This window comes from Aedes albopictus, chromosome 3, assembly GCF_035046485.1.
Source record: "Aedes albopictus strain Foshan chromosome 3, AalbF5, whole genome shotgun sequence".
Taxonomy (NCBI): domain Eukaryota; kingdom Metazoa; phylum Arthropoda; class Insecta; order Diptera; family Culicidae; genus Aedes; species Aedes albopictus.
Genome location: NC_085138.1, coordinates 184436555 through 184459749, shown reverse-complemented (window position 1 = coordinate 184459749; position 23195 = coordinate 184436555). Strand labels below are relative to the sequence as shown.

At 40.4% G+C, this 23195-nt stretch overlaps 1 protein-coding gene across 2 annotated transcripts in view; it reads right to left on the bottom strand.

The window, feature by feature from the left end:
• Window positions 1-10219: 10219 nt before the first annotated feature.
• The window catches only part of LOC109429221 (cardioacceleratory peptide receptor-like), a 346376-nt gene continuing 333400 nt past the window's right edge, over window positions 10220-23195 (bottom strand). For both annotated transcript variants that reach the window (XM_062856330.1, XM_062856331.1), the window contains one exon: window positions 10220-10798. In XM_062856330.1, the coding sequence (XP_062712314.1) occupies window positions 10540-10798 (259 nt within the window). In that variant the 3' untranslated portion in view covers window positions 10220-10539. The remainder of the gene's footprint in view (window positions 10799-23195) is intronic.

Genomic DNA, 23195 nt, shown 5'->3' with positions numbered 1-23195 from the left:
AAAACTTATTCGATCTCGCTCAAAATTTTACCAATGGAGCTGCAATATATGGTTTATGATTTGTCAAAATTTCAGCGTTTTTGATTGGCGTATAAAAAAGTTATAAACATTTGAATGAAAAATTATTTTGACCAAAAAATTGCTGTACGGACAATTGTTTGATACACTGTAGATTTGCATGGCTCTGTCGATTTCCAGCGTAGTCAGACGTTTTGTTGATCTTGATTCTCGATGTAGGAAGCGCAGCATTCGAGCAGTAATTCGCAGTAAGAGTTGGATATTTGGGTAGTATCTGGCTAGCATCGCATCGAGAAATGAGTTTTCGTAAACTGCTAGATACACCACTGCTACCGACCGTTGTTTTCTCTCCACCTGTCGCTGGTGATTGAGGTCGAAATCGGGAACAGACCGAGAAGGATGAGTGCTTTGTGGTGCAGGCCACTCGGGGCCGTGCCACCAAAAAGGATTGTTGTTGATTTGATCAGGTAGCGCACCACGTGAGATCAGGTCAGCTGGGTTATTGTGCGTATCGACGTGTAGCCAGTTGACAACAGGTAGATGAGTAGTGATCTCTGCCACCCGATTGGCGACAAACGTTTTCCATCGCGACGCTCCACCATGAATCCATGATAATGCCACCGTTGAATCCGAAAACGCTTGAACTTCGTTGATGGGAATTGTGATTGCCTCCATAACATTTCCCAACAATCGTGCTAGCATCACGGCCGCACATAGCTCTAGTCGCGGCAACGTTGTTCGTCCATTGCCGATGGGAGCCGTCTTCGATTTTGCACACAGCAGATGCGATGACGTGTTGCCGTGTTCGTCTGCAGCTCGAATATAGGCACAGGCACCCATGGCTCGCTCGGAAGCATCACTGTAGCCGTGCAGATGAACGCGGGCTGCGCTTTGAATGCCGATCACTCGACGAGGTACCTGCAAGTATTGGAGATCGGAAAGATTTTGCACGAACGACAACCAAATTTGAACAAACTCACCAGGGAGAGTTTCATCCCAGTCCACCCTCAGCTCCCACAGTTGTTGCATGAACAGCTTCGCCTTGACGATTATTGGAGCTAACAGACCGAGCGGGTCAAAGATGCTGGCGATTTGTGAAAGCATGCTACGTTTAGTGGGCTGAGAGATCTTGATCGGTGTGTAGGTAAACAGGAACTCGTCGCTGCACGGCTGCCAGTGGATGCCGAGGGCCTTTATGGTTCGGTTGTCGTTCAGTTCGATTGGTACTTCTACCTCTCGGTCTTCTTCAGGTACACCGCCGAGAACTGCCGAGTTATTTGAAGCCCATTTGCGCAGGTGGAAACCACCGGCGGCGAAGATGGTTGTTAGTTGCTCACGTAGTAATATGGCCTCTTCCTCAGTATCAGCGCCGGTCAGCACGTCGTCCACGTAAGTGCCCTTTTCTGCCTTTTCAACCGCCGTCGGATACTGCTCCTTGTGTGACTCTAATAGTTGTTCCACACACTTCGTCGCTAGATAAGAGGCGCTCTTCGTCCCATATGTGACCGTATTCAATCGATATTCGCCAACGGGCTCGGTTTCAGACCATCGCCAAAGAATTCGCTGAAAATCGCGTTCGGATTCGTGGATGTTCACCATACGGTACATTTGCTTGATATCGCCGGTAATCACGATCGGCGGGAAGCGAAAGCGCAAAAGAATATTGACAATGGAATCCTGAAGTACTGGGCCACACAGCAAAAATTAATTAAATTTCAACGAGCTGTAATCTGATTGAAATGTAAATGTACACGAGTTGAAACTTCTTTTCGATTTAATTTTATATTAAAATCCATGCACAAACCTGGAGCATGTATTTTTATCTAAATTTACAATTTTATTTATTTGATTTTCAGTCATTATAAAAATAAATCGATATACCCTTATTTTTCAACGAAGAATACTTGAATTTTACATGAAGTAGTACACATCAGTCAAGTCAAAAACAGTCATGGCGGAATGATAAAATCTTCAACCGGACTATCTTCGTTTGTCAGCTGCATAATTCACTTCCCGGCCTTAAAATGTATTGTTCAAATTGTCAAAAGTAGTGAAAATGCAAGGGAGCAACAATTTACATCGTTTGTACTAGTGGACTAAAACTTGAGGTAAGCAGAATCAGTGTTTTCCAGTCTTAAATGCCTATCAAAAGTTTTATCCCATGCATCCACCCACAGCCGAAAGCAGCAACACCACATCGGTTTGTAGTTCCTGGCGGCATGCCGCGGCAGCAGCAATTGAGCGTGATTATCGGAGGAAGCAAATCCGCTTCCAAATTTGTTGCCCAGCGATCTGCACAAGTGATGAAATTCAACTGCTTCGGAAATATGATAATGTGTGCGGCAGGATATCAATTAATTCAAAACACCTCTAGTCTCAGAATAAAAGATGCATTTTAAAGAATTCCAAATCCAACGCTGTTGTGTGTTCATTTACTGCTGCCAGTTGTACCCCCGGGAGGGGAATGGTTTTTCAATGGGAATGGTGGGAACAAAAAAAAAACAAACAAAGCATGACGTCGTCGGACCGCGTGCTGTGGTTCATGTAAAATTCAATGATGTTTAATTTTACACGAACCGCTTCCCTTTCCAAGTCGTGTAGATTTAAAACTCGATGGAATTTTGCATTTATTTTCATGCTCCAAATATGTGCATGAAAATAAACTTAAAATTACATTTTTATTTTAACTGTGCAGCCATAAGCACGTCATTGAGGGACCTTCCGCTGGTGGTCTTCGCGGAGGCATCAAAGACGATGCGACATTTTGTTGTGGAACTGGCTTCCTTTACCACACAGTGATGAGGCAAGTAGACGGAATCCCTTGGTGCTGGCCCGTCAGCGAGTGTCGTGTGTCCCAGCTCACAGTATTCACGGAGAAAGGTATGGTACTCCTGTTTTAACTTAGGATTTCGATGCAACTTTCGTTCGATGTGATTCAGTCGCCTTTCAGCCATCAGTCTCGATTCGCCCAGTTGACTCACAGGGTGTAGAAATGGCAGCCGTACGGTAAATTTTCCGGTGTCGTCTCGAAGGGTGTGCCTTTGGAAATGTTCTTCGCACTGCCTTTCCTCTTCACTTAGATGATGCACGGGTAGCGCGTACTCCTCTAGCTCCCAGATTCGATGCAACTGTTGATCGAGGCTGTCAGTGGACGTCAACAAACATGTTGACGTGGTAGCATAGGGATGGATACTGGGTTCTCGATAACGACCAGCAACCACCCACCCTAGCTTGGCATTGTGTAATGTGGGAAGATTGTCATCTGAGCCGAGGGCGATTTTTCCTGGTTCAGAGAGTTGAAAGAAAGGCTCAATTCCAAGCAGGACATTGATCTTACCAGGGAGGTGGAACAGTGGGTCAGCCAAATTGATGGATTTTGGAATTGGCCAACCATCGATGTTTGCTGGTTTGACTGGGAGTGTTCTGGTGATTTTCTCAAGCACCATGCACGGAACTGGTGTACTAAAGTCCGAGCATCTGGATGCAATCATGATTTGTGCGCACTTGTCTACGTGCGCAGGAGTAGATGAGATTCCTTCAATGTCCATGTCTGCTTCTAACAGGTCGAGTCCGAGTTCGTTGCAGAAGCTTTCGCTGATAAAACTAAATTTTCGCAAATCAAATTTAAGAAAATCTATTTGCTGGCCAGTGCATTGAATAGGCAAGTAGGCCGCAATGAAAGTATGCTTACCAAAGTTTGTTTCAACAGAAACACCCAAAGTTTCAAAAATTTTGGTTTCAAATGATGAAAAAATTTGGTGTTTGATGCGCCTGTGAATTATGATAGCAACTCCACCACATGCTCCATCTAGGCGATCATTTCTATAAATAAAATAGTTTGGGTTTCATTTGATTGAAGACCCAGGTTTTAAACAAGTTTCATTAATAACTGCAATATGCACATTATTGACTGTTAAAAAATGGAATAGCTCATCCTCTTTACCATTTAGAGAACGAGCATTCCAATTTAAAATGTTTAAAAATTTATTTGGATCCATTACCAAAACGTAATCCAATTACAATTTTATTTGTAAATTTAACTCCAACTAGGATAGCTTCGGCCTTAGTTTGAGTATTGAACATTGCATCAATCATTTGTTGCAATTGTTCAGATAAAAAGCCAAATCGGAAGCAGACATGCCTGAATCACGTGCATTTTCCGAATTTGATGTTTGGTGATAGGAATTATTTAAATTTTGCTTACCCGCAGCCACATGGGCATAGGTAGCTCGATTCGTTTGAACAAAATTAGAAATAATACTCACTCCACTGCTGGAGGGTAGATTATTCGCTCGAAGGTTTGTTTGGTGGTTAACTAGCTAAAGTTGTTCAGCAAACTAAGAACTAACTGACAATTGAGTCCTTGACTCGTAATTTATCCGCTACGTGGTGCCCAGTAACAAACAAACTCAAAGATGTATATCTCGAAGCTCACACGAGCTAGAAGTGTGCCGTTTTCAACAAAGTTATCCAGCAAGCTAAGAGCTATTTGGCAAGCTTGGACTAATATTCTTCCACTAGACGGTGCCGGCGTCAAAAACGTTCAAACACTTATATCTAAGAATTCTGAATAAGCTAGAGTAATGGCGCTTTCAGCAATGGTGTTCAGTAAGCTTAGGACTCTCTGGTAATGCATAGTCGAGCAAAATCCAACATCAAAATGAAGCAAATCAAAAACATGATTTGTTTTCAACTGCATATTGATCAGTAAATTTGACTGCAAATGTACACTAATCCCAAGAATATAAGACTGACGCAATTTCATTATTGCATTTAAGTTTTGATACCAACCTGAAAACTCTACATTTGATCGTTTTTCCATTTATCTATCAGTACAAGAACAAGAGCAAGAGCAAACACAGTTATCAATTGGCCATTCTTATTAACTTGCTATCACAGAAACATTTCTCTGATCTCATTTTTGATGAAACGACATTCCCCTGAGTAGGGCAATTCGGACTTAAAACATATTAAAAATTAAAAGCTCCCATATGTTCATTACAAAACTTGGTGCAAAACTGGAGTCCTGTCAAATTTTCAGCCATTTCGGTGGTGATTTATGGTGGCCCAAAAGCAGAATTGGTTTATATGGGAATTACTATGGAGAATTTTCAAAAAGGTTCTCCGCGCTGTACAGCATTTCACATGGATGAAGTCATAGGGCCAAAGCCAAATTGAATTCTTCAGATCTGAATGATGAATGTTGCCGAAGACCGGAACTAATTTTGACAATCGGGTAAAAATATTTTAAACAAATTGTCGCTCGCATGCGCATCTTTATACACTACTCAAGTAACCACGAAGCCGTATATATGTAAGTGCATCAATTTTGCCATATATTGATAATTGAAATTGTGAATATAATGCTGCATTACTTTAAACACCTCATTGAAGCAATATTAAAGTCGAAAAGGGCCCTCCTAAAATCAAATTAGTGTCACATATTGCAGCACGCTGACAGATGTTGCTAAAGTAACATAATTGCATATGCTGTACATTTGCATTTGCACATGCTTGATACGTGCAACACGAAAAACCAAAACAAAAATCTATTTTTAGCACCGTTTTGTTATCGACGGTACTGATCTGCCGTAATTCTGCAAAGTGACGTAAGCGCCATTCAAAATTTCGAAATTTTTTGGTATATTATATATAATATCTGGTGTACAAATAACACTGTGGTATGCCTGCTGTATTAGAATGCAAGATCTAGTCGTAATCTATCATCTATGGAAAGAAACTTAGAGGATGAGCAAGAGTTTTATGCATAATAACCAAAATTGGGCCAAAACTCTCAATGTCGCTTACGTCACTTTGCAGAATTACGGCAGTGATGCCCCCACACATGAATGTTTTAATCATTATTTTTTTGTCGCTGGGTCGGGAGTCGAACCAGCAGTGTTGAAGACCGATAGATGAGTTCCATACGCGCTGGACCCTTGGACCGTTTCTGCTGCAGCGATATTTCATTAACTAAAAGGAAACTGTTCGTTTGTCTCAATCATTGCAGTAGAGGGCACAACGACTATGTCATATGTAATAGAATACAGTAAACTACCACATTCTGATAAATACATCATGCATTTTTCAGTCAACTTTCAAATGCCATTGTTTCTTTTGTATTGAATCGCAACAATTAACATATTTTAATTTTCGATCACTTATTATAGTGGAATAGTTTAGGGATGTCAAATATACTCTAAAATTATTTTCCAAAATTGAACGAAAAATGTTTTTTTCCATGAGAAAAAAAAAATATTTCAACCATGATCATAAAATCTCAAAATGTTTTAGGCTTTCATAATACTTAAGGTACACCGGGGGCAAGTTGAAACGGGCGGGGCAAGATGAAACAGCGGGTTAACATAAAGTTATCCAATAATTGTGAACAGCTTGAATGCCGTAACACATAGTTTTTGATTCAAACAATCTTTTAACGAAAGAAAAATTTCTAAAATGCATTGAAAACTATTTCAAAACTTCGCGTTTCATCTTGCCCCACCCGTTTCAACTTGCCCCGGTGTACCTTAAATAGGTTTTCGGGAATATTATCAAAGAGAAGAAATATTCAAAAATGAAAACAAGAAAAACAAAAAAAGACCAAAATTAACAAAATCGAGGATTAAAAAATCACCTACCGAAACATTTTTTGATTCAATTTTAGATGACAAAAATACTATTTACATAAAAATAAAAAATGGGTTTTAGAGGCCTCAGAGGTATAGACATTTTAACACTGGCACTGCCTAGTGAACAAATCTTAAACTGAAGCCACCGTTGTCTGACAGTTCCAAGCCTTCTGAACAACTTTGCTCAAAACAGCAGTCCTATAGCTCATCAGAGTTTTGAGATATGCGTGTTTGATTCTTTTTACGTTAGACGCCAATAGGCATATAAATCCCGAGCCAGAGAACCGATTGTCTGATAGTTCTTAGCGGGTTGAAAAGCTTTGCCGAATACGATATCATTCTATCTTATCCGGATTCTGAGGTATAGGTGTTTAAACTCTTGATTACGGCGCCGCCTAACGGACGAATCCCGAGCCAAAGTCATCGTTGCCAGAATTACTTGCTGAACAACTTTGCTGTAAATGGCATTCTTCTTGCTCCAAAGCTAGGTGTCACATATCGGATAAACCGTGAACCATACTATTTTCAGACAGTTTTTAGCTTGCTGTAAAACTTTTCGGAAAACGGCACATTCTATCTCATCAGGATTCTGAGATACAGCTGTTTGAATATTTTTGATTGTCCGATAGCTATAAGCCTGCTGAATATGTTTGTCGTTCATATAGTATTTTTTTTTCTAGAATTTTTTAACGAATTCCTGCAGAAATTCTTAAAAGAAATCCGTCAGCAATTCAATCAGGAAAAAATAAGAAATATCTCCAGCGGTTCATTCAAGATTGCTACAGGGAACGTTCTGGAATTTCTCCAGGAATACCTTCAGAAATTCCCACAAGCATGACTCAAGGACTCAATTCAGAAAATACAGGTTTTAGCATCTAGCGATATCCTGCAAAAGCTTCTTGAAAAAATTCGCTGGAGATACATTCTTTCCAATATTTCTGCAGCATTTTCCTCACATACACGCGAGGACATTTATTTTGAAATAAATATTATCCACAGGAATTTTATCCCAAATTTTTCAAGGATTTTTTCCTTGGAGTTTCCATTGGATTTTTTTTTCAATAGATACTTTAGGAAGTCTGTCATTGGGTTTCCCGCATGTTTCTTCAGTGATTCCTTCATTAATTCCTGCTTGCATTAATTCAGAAATTTATTCGGGCATTGTTTTTAAATCTCCTGAGTTTCTTTCAGATTTCTCCAAGAATTTTTCGTCAGGAATTTCTTGGGATTTCTCCAGGAACTCGTCCTCTGGGAACTCCTTTACGATTTGGCTCGTGATCATTGGTACTTCTTCTTCCGCTCTCACGAATAAGCCTTCTTGGTTTATGCATGTCCCCTTACATTTTAGCGGGTTACTTTGAAGCATGTCAAATTAAAAAAAATGTTGATCTTCAGATTCCACCGAAAACATTAATATGTTCCTTCGGATCTCCTATAGAATTGTCTTGGGTATTTTTTTTTTCGCTAATTCCTTTGCAAGTTTTTTTTTATCAATTCCATTAGGAATTTTTCCGGTATTTATGTGGAGAATCTACCGGCTCCTACTTTTCAAACTCCTCCAGCTATGATAATTGTTTAGACAATGTTTTGTTCAAATATGCAGTATTACATTCTTGCATTTTCTTTTGTTTTTTTTAATGTTTTCAAAATTTCTTCAGCAACAGTCAACTTGTTCTTAAATTTCTTAAGAAGTTATTCCGAAAATCCTTTAGTAATGCTCTCAGAAATTCCTGTCGCCACTCGTTTGAGAATTTTGGATTATCGGTCTGTAATTGAATTGATTTATTTTCTGGATTCCTTTGATAATTCTTTTGGTATGTTCTTGGAGAATTTCTTCGGAAATTTCTTTGTGAGTTCTTTCGGAAAGAACTATGGACATTTCTTCATAAATTTCGTAGTGATCTGTTTCGGTGATGTTTTCGGGAATTAATTTTGTCTATTACTTCGGAAATGCCATCGCAATTTCTTTAAAAATGCTCATAGAAATTCATTGGGCATTTTATTTTATTTTTCTCGACAATTCTTTCATAGATTTCTTTGGGAATTTCTCCCACATTTTCCGTTGTCTTACTAAACAGTTCCATCCTATTCAAAACAAAAGAATGCAGTGCCGAATGTTTTGTTTCTCATTTTTGGATTTTTTGTTGGAAGTGAGCACGAATGATAACACAAACAACGGAATTAATCGGTGTCATTATCGCTTTCCTTATGACACGAATGCCTCCTAAAGGTAAAGTGTCGCTAATAAATAATAATAATAAATTATCGCTTTGTTTTCGAATATGATGAATTCGGAAACGTAATTTTATTAAGGGCACAGTGTTCCTACAAATTATTTCGGAAGTACTTCCAGCCTGGAATAGTATCTTTGTCAATTCCTTCTACGAATCCTTTGCAAATTCCAAACAAGAATATGTCCGCAAAAAATTGTGAAAGGAATGGGCTAAGGAACTCACAAAGATATGGCCGCAGGAATTGTGGTCGCAATTCTTAAAATAATTACCTAGGAAATATCGAAATGATAGGCCGAAGGAATTTCCAGCGAAATTGAAAAAAAAACAGCTTCCAATTCAGTTTTTGGAGATAACTGCAGAAATTTCTGAATAAAGTGCCGAAGGAGGTACAGAGGACTTGCTGAACAAATTTAAACGGATCTGTCGAACAAATTTTCAAAAAAAAAAACCCTGCCCAAAGAATTCTAAAAAAATGTATAAGCAATACCCCATACAATAACTAGGGGAAACCCCAAAGAAATTAATGCACTAATTTTGCATTTCTTCGTACTGAAGAAATGAAAAGCATTAAAAGCATTAATAATTAATAAATTTTCAAAGAAATAACCACTTAATTTCGCAAATAGATTGCCAAACAAATTTCAAAAGCATAACCATATGAATTTGAAAAAATACGAATAAAGTCGTACAGATTTTCCAGTGGAATTGACAATAAATGAACGGTTACACTGTTCAACACTAAGGTTTGTTATGTGATGAGAAAAAAAGAACAGGGGTTTGGGACCCTAGAAGTGCCATAGTGAAAGAATTTTTGAAAAATATTGGACCGGGCCTTCACAGTTTAGTACCGAAGTTTGTATGGAGAACTTGGGTTGTTCAATTGATATGCGCATTAGAACGTTCCGTGCATATATTTAAGCGTTTTCGGCATTTAGTGTTGTTTCATTATTTTCTAACGCCTAAATATATGCACAGCGCGTTCTAATGCGCATATCAATTGATCACCGCAAGTTCTCCATACAAACTTCGGTCATAAACTGTGAAGGCACGGTCCAATATTTTTCAAAATCCTTTCAACTATGTCACTTCTAGGGTCCCAAACCCCTGTTCGTTTTTTCTCAGCCCATAACACTAAATTTTGTAAAATTTTGTCGAGCAGTGTTAGCAGTGATGAATCGATAGTTTAAATCTAACAACACGTAATATGTAATCCACTTATCCTATGATCCTATGTTCGTCTTCTTTTACAATATCCTGATTACTTCTTACGAAAAAAAGGCAAAAATTAGAAACAAATCTAATATCAGGTATTAAGTAGGCTTCGTTCTAAGTAGAATGGAAATGGGAACACTATACTTAAGAGGGACCGAATACCTAGACACTTTGTCTTCGTGAGATGACCACATAGCATTAATACCACACCTCCGACGCAACTAGCCAGTATCATTCTTTATTCAATGTCATTCATTCATAAAACGTCCCAATACTGCATCTTCTACCATTTTTCCGAACCAGTCTTCACCGAGCTTAAACGCGGCAGCAAGTTTTCTATTTACACGTCAATAAATACTTAAACTCTATTAGACAGTACAATTGCGGCGCGGGACGACCCGACCCGACCGCCATACAAAATACAAACTACAGCAATAAATAGAGTTTCAAACTTCGGACATGGCGAGGGTTACTTTCGGTCGCTCGACGATGACGACCCGCGATGGCCTGATGCAGGACCGCTGTGAGGAGATCGTCAGCGAGGTGGTCAACGTTCGCATCGAGTCGCTACTGTTGTGGTTCTGCAGCCCCCGTTGGCCCCTGTTCAGCACCATCCCGTTGCGCAGCGGACCTCGACCGGCGGGGCCGTCCGGGTTTTTACAGCACCATTCGGATGACAGCAGCCACCGGAATGGGGGAAGTCGTCTGAAAGATAAAATGCGAGAAAAGATGAGCGAGGGATAGTAAAAACGAATTCTTATGAACGGACGGACGGCTAGAGCAGAGACATTTTGTTGCATCACTGCACTCGGTTGGAAAATAAAGCTATGGATGACACTATTTCGTTGTGATTATTGTTTTATTACTAGTATTTAAGGGCGAGTTTTATTTCGTGGTAGGGTTCGCTTTATTTTCCCATAAAAGTGTTGTTTGTATCAACCTTATGACATTTTGTACTTGCTATTATGAGAACCCATTACGAAAAAAATACTTCATATATAGTATAAATAAACCGTCCTTTTGGCTGTCTTCAGAGGGTGTCCGGCCATTTGGCTGAATGCCGTTTGGCCAAATGCCATTTGACCAAATGCCATCTGGCCGAAAGGGTCGTTTGGCCGAATGCCATTTGGCCGAATCATAATCAAAAGAATTCAGTGGAGGTTTTTGACATTCTAACTACCAATGAATATGATCATCAGAAGTATTCCCTTCTTTTAATCATAGGCTATTCTTTCTAGTTTTGATATTCTGGGATTAGTTGGCATTGAAACTGCCAATATTTTATCGAAGATTTTTCCTTCTTTGAATCATAGGCTGTTCTTTCGAGTTATACTGAGACGGGGAACAATGGTATGTTCACATGAGTTCATCATTTTTTTTTGCCAAACGGCATTCGACCAAACGGCATTCGGCCAAACGGCGTTCGGCCAAATGACCCGGAACCCTTGCAGAGTATCTACTACAATATCTACTATATTCTCCTACTCGTTAGCTTTTAGGTTTTATTATTTTAAAGTTTAACAATTGCTGACTTTTTAACTCTCCTAAGATGTTGGGCCTAGCGCACCACAATGGCCTAGTGCACGTTCAGCGAGTATGTTTGGGTTATATTGATCCCAACACCCTACTAAGGGTGATAATTCTTAATCACGATCAAACTAGATGTGAGTCTTTAGTCACTTCCTTGGCATCCAGTAACTGTTGGAATATACGTAGCGTTAAGCGTTCAGATTGCGTCGAACATTTAGGTACGAGTTTGGAGTGTTATAGCGAGATAGATTCGATTCAATTTTATTTATTAGTGCAAAATTTCATATTTTACCGGTACATTTAATTTGAAGTATGGAACGTTCTCAATTACATTGTACATTTTCATGAAACATATGTTCAATCTTTATAGAGCACTTTTTATCGAGCGTTTCTGGTTTGTGAGGGGTGCAAAAAATCGGTTGCCAACAAAAACAAAATCATGTTCAACAAATCAAACATAAAAAATTATCGTCTAGTCCACGGGTTCCCAACCGGTGGTCCGCGGCCCCCTGGGGGGCCGTGAAGCCAGTCCGAGTGGGCCGCGATGTTACCAAAAACTTGTTAAATTTTTATTCTATTTTGTGCAAATTTTACCAATTTATTAATTTTGCATACCGCCACCCCCAAAAGTCAAAACTTTATCAACAAATTTTCAGCATAAAACGCCTTCAGAAGAAAAAATTTTCGGCTGCGCCACTATTTTTCAGTTATAACTGAAATTGAATGTACGTGACATCATTGTTTACGAAATGTGAGAGTCGAATATAAAAAAAGGTATCATTGATCGTCGAAAACCCCTCCCACAGTAAATTTCTGGCTACGTCACTGTACCCAAAAAAAAACTTGGTTTCGTTCATTTAATTCAATTTTTTTTTCCTAAAAATTTCATTGGGCCCAGATGTTTCGACAATTCTTAAAGGGGGTTGCCACCTTAAAAAGGTTGGGAACCCGTGGTCTAGTCCTTGAAACAGTTGTTCCATTGGTTGCCCTATTTGGTTGCTCGAGACTAACAATCGGCAATGATTGCGTTGAAGCCGCGAGGTAAAAATCTGACCCGTGAAGAAAAAGTTCTATACCCGGCATGGTTGGAAGCGTGAGTTTGAAGTTTGAATTGAAGTTCTAAATTTGTAGTAATGCGCTAAATTGTTGTATGGTGAGAAGGTAAACTCTTTGTTTCAACAATTTAGTGGTGCAAAAAGTGTGGGAATTATGATTTCTTGCATAATTTGATGCTGTTTGAGCAAAACGTTGAAGAAACAACAGGACGATGCGTTACAATATCCAGCGCTTGTCAGCCGAAGGGGCTGTTGCACAGTAGCATCAGAAGCTACACAGTACGAACAAAATCTGTAAATTTATGACGAACTGAATGTAACAAATTGACCTCCATCGTGTTCGATAGAATGTTATGTGTGATCTTAAAATTACACTACTGAGAGAAAAGTGTTAATTACAGCACCGACTTTTCAGAGAAACTTAATAAAATCTTTATACGAGAATCGAACTCAGTTCTTCCAAATGAGAGTTCCAGGGATGCCATATATACAGATTTATCTGTATTATACAGATTTTTGAGCACCCATACAGATTTCATTTTATATGAAATACTGATTTCTGAACTAGAGGAGCCATTTTATTTTTGTATGGGATACATATTATTCTCCCAAAATTTGTATGGGATACAGATTTTTGAAAAGAGTGATACAGATTTTTCAAATAATCATCTGGCATCCCTGGTTTACGCCTAACCACTCTTGACTTTCTCACCACGCTGAACAGAAGGCAATTAAAGATAAACATGTTCCACCATAAAGGAACAAACTGTTGTACCGCTTCAGTCACAGAGAGCGAGAGAGAGCAGTCCTCGTTTACGTTACTGCATGTAAATTTCAAGCGAATATGTCTCAAAATCTGTAAACAGTACGCATGATTGGCTGATTACTGAGCGGACAGTATCATCTCACGGTAAATGGCTGTAATTTTATAGCTTCTGCTATAATTTTCAGTCCATGCTTAACTTACGTGTTGTTTAATTTTCATGATTTCTTTCTGTGTTCTGTGGACTGTGAGGAGATTCTCAAAATCTGTTTAGCAAAACTGTGGTTTTTGTTGTGGTAAGCTTTCAGCTAAAATAAACGTTTAATTTCCACCAAATGTTTTCGTCAATTTTTGGTGAACCCTCGAGTTCCAAAGTCCGGTTACGATATGGTCGATAGCGTATAGCGTTTATGCTGGGTTAAATTAAGGTTGGTTTAATTGCCCGTTCGTATTGCTTCTTAGCATTAAATGATTACTTACTGGCTTGGAGATTCGTAGCCTAGCCTATCGAATTCAGTGCTGGGAGTATCTTGTGTCGGTAGATAAAGTGAGTTTGATCTAAATTTAAGCGATCACATATTAGAATTCAACAGGTTTCTGTAAGGCCACATATGTTACCTGCATGTAGTACTAACTAGGACAAATTCACAAATTTAGCGTTAAGTAACTATTACATGAGATCAAAAAAAAAAATGCTTAGACTAACTTATAAATAGTAGAAATAAGCTCAAAAGTACAATTCACTTAGTTTTTGATAATTTAGGATAGAAACTAGCTGTAATGCACTTTATCTGCTGCGTAGAAATCGCTGTATCATTGTTGACATTAGACAGTCATTCATAGGGAACCTGCGATACAGTCTTATTGTTCTTCCTGACGTCTACGCTTATGATCGTTCGGCTGCTTGTTGAACACTATGCTGACCGGCCACAGTTGAACCGCAACGAGGGGTCTCGTCGTGACATTCTGTGTAGACGAGAGGATAGGAGAGACCAACGGATCTGGAGATGTTAACAGCTCATGGGCAGTTATCCACGAAGCAGTGACAACAACAGCGCAAGAGGTGATAGGTACCGCTCAGCGACGCCAACGTAATGATTGGTTTGACGAGGACTGCCAACGAGTAACGAACGAAAAGAATGCGCCAGAAGTCGAATGCTAGTGGCCGGTACCCGATAGAAAATGGAGCGGTACAGCGTAGCAAAAGCAGAGCAGAGCAGAGAAACGAATCCACCGCAGAAAAAACGGCAACACGAAGAGAGTGTTATTGCTTAAGTAAGCGCAGGAAAGTATGGTCAGGAACGATATGCGAAGGTTTTATGCAACTGTCAATGGTGCGCGGCACAAGACTGCGCCAGTGCCTGCCATGTGCAATGACCGGGAAGGAAATTTGCTGACAGACAATAAAATGGTGGCAGCCAGCTGGAAGGAGCACTTCAAAGATTTGTTGAATGGTAGCAGCGAAGGAGCACCCAGGAACAGGATTAACATAATGGATGATGGTCAAACAGTGGAACCACCAACAATGAATTAGGTTAGAAAGGCCCTTAAGGAGCTGGAAAAACTGCAAGGCTGCTGGGAAGGACGAGATCTCCGTCGAACTTCTTAAGCACGGAAGCGAGCAGCTACATCAATCAATCCACCAGATTATTAGACAGACCCAAGCAACACACATGTTATAATAGAGTTACGACAGCGCAAGTTTTGGTTGTATGGAAGTTTGCTTGACGTAATTTTAACATTGTGTTTAAATAACGTAGAATTAACTTCAATACAACCAAAACTTGCGCTGCCATAACTTTTATATAACATGTGTGTTGCTTGGGGATTTGGAACAGGACGCAACACTCGGGAGACAACCCTAGGATTTATTTGGTGACTTCACACGCGACAAGTTTGGGTTAGTATGGTCCACTGCACGAATTCGTGCTGGCCTGCTTTCTCCCACAGGAAATTTGACGTTTGAGCGGTGCCGACACCGCTTAAACGTCAAATTTTGTGTTGGAGTAAGCAGGCCAGCACAAATTCGTGCAGTGGACCATCGTCAAGAATTTCTCACAACATTTGCTGGATCGCAAGTAGTGCTACTACAGAACGATACTCATCAATCTGAACGCTCAAAAGGACTTTCTTTACTGATATTGGAATGCGCAGAATCAAAACTTCGGAAACCGGTGAGTTAGTTCCGATAGCATTATTCAATATTTGATTTCCATTGAATTTCCAAAATTAAATTCAAATATTAGATCTACTTGATAAGTAGATGTATTTTACTAGGCTAATTGTAGGGTGTCGAGCCACTTGAGAATTTTGGACACTTTTTCGCTCTAACTCGGCAATTTCAGACCAGTTGAGTTTTTTGTACTGTAAGTATTGGGTAGTCAGTCGGGAGTACTACAGAGACTCCCCGACTCAATGGCCTCAGGGTCGGCACGTTCACTACACGTTACTCGCGGGCAGGTAGTTCTCACATAAAATGGAGGAAAACCACAGCACTTTTACACTTTCTACACCAGTTTATTGCTCAACTACGCTTTATTTCTAGGCTATTCCTGGCACTTTCTACTCCCACTTTCTTAATTCTATCTGACCTTTTCTGTTGCGGGGCCCCATCTCCTTCTGCTCCACCACCTCTCCTTCCTCGTTTCCAACGGCGACTCGCGTACGGGCGTGGATCCTCGGCTCGGCTTCCAGGGGGTGGCTTATTCGGACTCGCGCTGCTCCGTATTCCGGCCTGCTACTCGCCCGCGTCCTACCGATATTATAACGGATCGGTCTTCGGCTTTTGCCGGAATGGCTCACGGACTCACGGGCTTCGTAGGGCGCTGCACGGGGTTTTAAACCAAAAAACGGCGGGGTTCTGGGATGGGGGAATTTATAACTATTCAGGCCTATATCGAAGGATATTGCTGTTACCTGATGTCCTCTTCGCCTCCTTTCCACCTCTTCACACTCCTTCTGTAACTTTTCACTTTTCAAGCTATCGCTTCTAATATCACCAACTTTTCCAATTCCAAACGTTCTCAACTTTTAAACTATCCTGATCAACGGACTTCAGATAAGTGAGCCTGAAACATGGAGTCATCGACCGCTTCGAGGTTCATGACCTCGTACCTCGGTCATCGCCCCTAATCCCATTTTATATTTCTTAATGGCCCCGTTACGCCACCCCTCATGGCCGCCCAAGGATGGTAACCGACCATCTGGCGGTGGGTTTTGGTACTTCGGTGGGTGGATGATGGCGATCATCTCGTAGGGTGGTGGAGTCTGATCCTAGCTAACCCTATCGCTGTCGGGAGTTAAGCTGGGAAAAACCTACATTCATGACGAATACTACCTGCTTTTTTAAACATTCACGGTTTTCACAAAATTACACAAAATTCTCGGTAGTACATACGACACGAATTATACAACACTTACAGTACACGGGAGGATACTATGCGTAGCTCACCACGTATGTACAAGAAGTTATGTCAATTGATTCAGCATTGATTGGGTAATGGCGGAAAAATGTCCAAAATAGAAGCTCATCCCCAACCGTAACATTTTTGTACAAGCACAAAATAATCCACACTTTGCTTTCCAGGATCAATACAGGTAAATTAATTTATATTGACGTATATAATCAATTATATTTCCACATATTGTTCAACCATATAAAACTAATCCAATTGGAGCGTTTGGTACGGTATGTCCACGCATCCTTCCTTCCCTGTAGATTCTAGAATTGCCTCGATTTTGAAGATTTCTCACTAAAATCTAGACAGTCCTAGAATCATCTTTGCGGTAAACACGACGCAGTAGGCCTGGCCGCTTTGATGCTTGTATCATATTTTCGATATGCTGCAAGCATCAATACTGACAAGAAAAATTTTTGGGCGTAATTTAACCCATAAATTTTCCAGGATGCTTTCTCGTACTGGCTGCGTCTGTGTTAGATTAGATTAGATTTGACATGTGTGTTGCTTGGGGATTTGGGAGGATGATGAATTACCCACCAGCTGGTTGGGTGGTCTCATATGCCCAATCTACAAGAAAGGGCACAGACTGGAGTGTGCCAATTACAGAGGGATTACCCTTTTAAATTCGACGTATAAGATACTGTCGCGTGTCCTGTTCAACAGACTGCGACCTCTTGAGAAGTCCTTCGTCGGCGAATACCAGGCTGGTTTTCGTGAGGGCCGATCAACGACGGATCAAATGTTTATCTTGCGGTTGATTCTAGATAAATTTCGGGAATATAACTTGCAGACTCACCATCGGTTCATTGATTTTAAAGCGGCGTACGATTCAGTGAGAAGAAATGAGCTTTGGCAGATAATATCAGAGCATGGTTTTCCGGCGAAACTAATTAGGCTGATACGTGGAAGGCTGGATGGATCAAAATCAAACATTCGGATCGCGGACGAAGTGTCTACGTCGTTTGTGACCTTGGATGGTTTGAAGCAGGGGGATGTTTCAAATTTATTGTTCAACATTGCACTCGAAGGAGCGGTTAGGAGGTCAGGCGTGCAGAGGAATGGCTCTATCATCACATGGTCGCACATGCTCCCCGGTTTTGCGGACGATATTGATCTCACCGGCATCGATCGTAGGGCAGTGAAGGAAGATTATGGTCCTCTGAAGAGAGAGACAGCGAGGATAGGCTTGACGATTAACTCTACCAAGACGAAGTACATGATAGCGGGTAGAGACAGAAGCAGGCCTAGGTGTTAGTGCTGAGGTAGTGATTGATGGGGATGTGGTTGAAGTTGTTGAAGAATTTGTTTATCTTGGAACACTTGTGACATGTGACAATGACGTTTCCCGTGAAGTGAAAAGGCGTATTGCAGCTGCGAATAGGGCCTTTTACGAATTGAGTAGCCAGCTTAGGCCCGTAACTTGCAAACGCAAACAAAATTCGCTCTGTATAAGACGCTGATTCTTCCGGTTGCCCTCTACGGTCGTGGACGTTAAAGGAGGTAGACTGAAAAGCTTTGGGAGTTTTTGAGCGCGAAGTGCTGAGGAAAATTCTCGGTTGGAATCAAGAAAATGGAGTGTGGCGCAGACGCATGAATCACGATTTGTACCAAGTGCACGAAGATGCGAATATTGTGAAATGTATATAATACGGCAGACTTCACTGGACTGGACACGTAGTGCAAATGTCGAAAGAAAGAATAGCGAAAACAATATTCAGTAGAGAACCCGGTAGAGGTAGGCGACTTCGTGGGCGGCCGCGAACTCGCTGGTTGCACGTTGTTGAAGAAGATCTACGATCCCAACACGAATGGGGAAACTGAAGAAACATCGCCCAAGATTGACGAAGATGGTGCTCTACTATACGCTCGGCGTTGGAGTAAAGTTACTATGTAGCCAACAAGGTATCAAGGTAAGGTAGGTTAAGCAAAACGTTGAGAAACTGTGTTGTTTTTTTTTTTTTTTTTTTCTTGCAACTTAAACAGTACAGTTTCCCAAAGTTTTGCCCAAACGGCAAATTAGGCAAGGAATTATAATATCCACGCTTATCGCACTTTTTTTTTTATTTTAGAAAGGAAGAATTCCCCTTCTTACTATACAAAAATTTAGCTCATTACTACATATCTAGTACTCCACCAATCGTGCCCTATTCTTAATTGTGATTAAAGCGAAATTAAAGCGTCATCAAATTTGCTGGCTACATGGCTAAAAACAACGCTCGTCCGCAGAGTGGTGCTTCTCCAGAAGAAAGCCTTCCAAACTTCCAGAAATTTCTTCAGAAGTTTTTTCAGGGATTTCTCCAAAAGTTCCATCAGGAAGTTAATACAACGATTTGTCCAATGGTTCGGTCAAAGATTTCTCCATGGTTTTCTTCTCGCATTGCTCCAAGAATTTATACAGAGTTTTTTTCCGTCAGGTGTTTTTCCTAGAGTGCATTTAGAAATTATTTCAGCTTTTTTTTCAATGATTCCTCTAGGAACTCTTCCAGGAACATCAAGCAGTTCTTCAGTGATTAGCCCAAGAATTTATTCAGAGCTTTATTCAGGACTTCCTTCAAAAATTCCTCTAGAAATTAACTCAAGGATTCGGCTAGAAGCTGATTTCTTCCGGAATTCCTCTAAAACTGTTTTCAGGGATTCCTCCAGCAGTTGCTCCTGGAATTCGTCCCGAAAACTTGTCTAGGAATTCCTTAAGAGGTTTCTCCTGGAGTTCTTTGAGGAATGTGTCTTGAAGTTCCTTAAGGAATTTCTGCAGGGATTCCTTCAGGAATTCTTCCAGGAGCTTCTTCTGGGATTCCACCAGGGATTTCTTCCTTGAACTCCTTGATGGATTTCTTCTGGAAATCCTTTAGAGGTTGCTTCAAGAACTCTTCAGAGATTGCTGCAAGAATTATTATTATTATTATTGGCTCTTTATTATGGGGATTTTCAGCCCGAGGCTGGTTCATCCCCACTGCAAGAATTATTTCAGGATTTCCTCCTACAACTCTTTGTGATATTTTTTTTTCAGGAATTTCTTGAGATAATTATTCATAAACTCCTTTATGGGATCCATTGGAAATTTCTTTTGTGATTTCTGTAGATAGGTTCCTACGAAATGCTACTGGAATTTCTTTTTAAATTCCGTCAGAGATTCCCCCAGGAACTTCTCCACGGATTTCTGAAGAATCCCCTTCTCCAGGAATTCCTCTTCGTATTTTTAGTGTTATTTTTATTGGAGTTCCTTGGGAAAAATCCTTCAATTTCTTGAGAAAAAACCCTGGAATTTCTTGAGAGATTTTTCAAGGAACTCGTTCATTGTTTTCTGCAAGAGTTTCTTCAAGGATTTATCTTGGAAGTCCTGCTAGAATTTCTTCTTGAAATCTTTCCGGAATTTTTCCTTGTATAATTGAAGTGATTTCTTCTGAAATTATTGGAGTAATTGCTCTAGATTTCTTCAGTAACTCGTTTGGAGATTCCTTCAGAAACATTTGTAACGATTTCTCCAGGAACTTTTTCGGCGATTCTTCAGTGATTCCTCCAGGAATTTCATTGAAGATTTCTGCTGAACTTGCTGAAGACATTTCATCAGGACTTTGTTCAACGATTCTCTCTAGAACTTTTCAAGAGAGATATATCCTGGGGTTCTTAAAGGAATTTCTCTTGGAGCTTCTTGACGGACTTCCTCTGGATTTTTTAAAGGGATTTTTCAAGGATTTTTTTTACGAATTTCTCCAGGAACTCCTTGAGAGGTATCTCTACAAACTACTTCAGAGATTTCTTCAGAAGTTTCTTCAAAGATTCCTCCAGGGATTTACAGGAATTAATAAAGGAGTTGCTTCAGGGATTCAACCAGCAAGTTCTTCGGGGATTTTTCAGGCGTTCATTCACGAGTTCATCTTTAAATTATTCCAGAAAATTCATTACAAATTCCATCAGGGGTTTATTCTTGACAAAATTCACGGATTCCTCGAGACATTAGAGCAATTGCTTCAGGGCTTCATTCGCATATGTCTGCTGAAATTCCCCCAGAAGTTTGCACAGAGATTTCTCCTGGAGTTTATTCAAAAATCCTTGTAGAAGATCCTTTGGAGATTCCTCCAGAAATTCCTTAAAATATTCATCCTGGAAGTTCATCTTGATTTCCTCCAAGAATTTCTCTTCGAATTTCAGACCCAAGCAACACATATGTCATATAAGAGTAATGGCAGCGTAAGTTCAAGTTGTATAGAAGTTAATTTGAGGTTAGTCTAGCATTGTGTTGGAATTACGTTGAATTAACTTCTATATAAATAAAACTTATGCTGCCGTTACTCTTATATGACATGCGTGTTTCTTGGGGAAATTCACCCTAGAACTTTTTGAGGTTCTTCTCTAATTGTTCCTTGAATAATATGTTCTGGAATTCCTTGAAGGGATTCTCCAGGAACTTCTTCGTGGATTTCTGCAGAAAATTCTTTAGGAACTTTTTTAAAAATTTCTCCTGGAATTTTTTCAGATATTCCGTCTGCGGATCCTTGAAGATTTTTTTGTGGAATTTCTTGATGGATTCCTCCAGATACCCTCCAGATTCCCTTAGAGATTTCTGCAGGATCCGGAAGTGCTTCAAGGATTTCTTCAGGCAAGCTTGCTATTTGATGAAAACATTCGCGAAATGATGCGATTTGCTTTCGACAACTAATACGTTTTCACCCATCCTCGCTTTATTCAATCAACCTCCCATACGAGTAGCACACGAACGGACTCAACACTGATCAGCATAGTTGACTCTTCCTTTTCACCGTTGAGCCGTTGCGTTCTAGCCAAGCATCTCTTTTCATCGCTTTCGATGCTTTTCGACAGCTTATCGCGAAGCATCGTTGGCTGGAAGCTTTATTAGTATGGTATCGGTACATGCGAATGTTGCTTCTGTGTGCGTGTCGAGCGTTCGTGCCGTAGCTTCGCAAACCAACCTAAATTCGGTATGGTTCGGCTGTTCGGACGAGCGTGTGACGGCCCAGTCAGATGTGTGCAAAATCGTTTGTGATTTACATCATGTTCGTTTTGCCACCTCTTTGCTGCTGGTCATCGCTGATCAGTGCACAGTTCAATCGCACGCGATAAATATACAGTTGATGAGTTGTGATGAGCACTAGTGAGGTGATCATTTGCATCATTGTCTTCAGGACCTCCTCTCCTCTTCTTGGCGTAAAGTCCTCACTGGGACAAAGCATGCTTCTCAGCGTAGTGTTCTATGAGCACTTCCACAGTTATTAACTGAGAGCTTCCTCTGCCAATGACCATTTTGCATGCGTATATCGTGTGGCAGGCACGAAGATACTCTATGCCCAAGGAAGTCAAGGAAATTTCCTTTACGAAAAGATCCTGGACCGACCGGGAATCGAACCCGTCACCCTCAGCATGGTCATGCTGAATACCCGTGCGTTTACCGCCTCGGCTATATGAGCCCGCCTTCAGGACATTCTTCTTCAAATTCTCCAAAGCTTTTTTATGGGATTCGTTGAGACATTTCTCCTGAAGTTGTTATTTATCCTATAATTGCTGGGGAGATTTTTCCTAGAACTCCTTCGCCCTTCGGGGATTCCTACAGGAACTTCTTCAGTGACTTCTTCAGGGATTCTTTAGAAGAGTTTTCAGGGGTCCCTACTGGACTTTCATCAGGGATTCCTCCTGAAATCCTCCTGAAACTTTTTCAGACATTTTTCCAGGAACTGCTTCAGGGAAACTCAGGAATTATTTCGTGAACTCCTATAGAAAATCTTCGGGGATTCCTTCGGGAGCTTCTTCAGGGATTCATCCAGAAATACCTTGAAGTATTCCTACTGGAATTCGTTGAAGGATTTCTCCTGAAGTTCCTTGAGCGATTTTTGTGAAATTTTCTGAGGGGTTTCTCCAGGAAATGCTTGAAGGATTTCTTCAGCTGTTTTTCATTCATTCATCCAGGAAGCTCTTCAGGAATTTCTCCCGGAGTTTCTCCTTAAAATATTTCAAATATTTCTTCAGGAATCCCTCCAAAATATTCGTTGGGGGTTTCTTTTGGAGTTTATTCTAGAATTCCTTTAGACGTTTTGATGGATTCTCCCAGGAATACATTCAGGGTTTTCCCTGGTATACTTTGAAGAGTTTCTTCAGGAATTTCTGGAGAGATTTGTTCGGGAACTCCTTAACGGACTCCTCCATAAACGCCTTCTGAGTTTTCTATAAGTACTCTTTCAGAGATTACTCTTGCAATTTCTTTTTGAAATTCTTAAGCAATTTCGTCAGAATTTTCTCTAGATTGACCTTCTATGGAAATAGATTCCTAGGGAAATACCTTC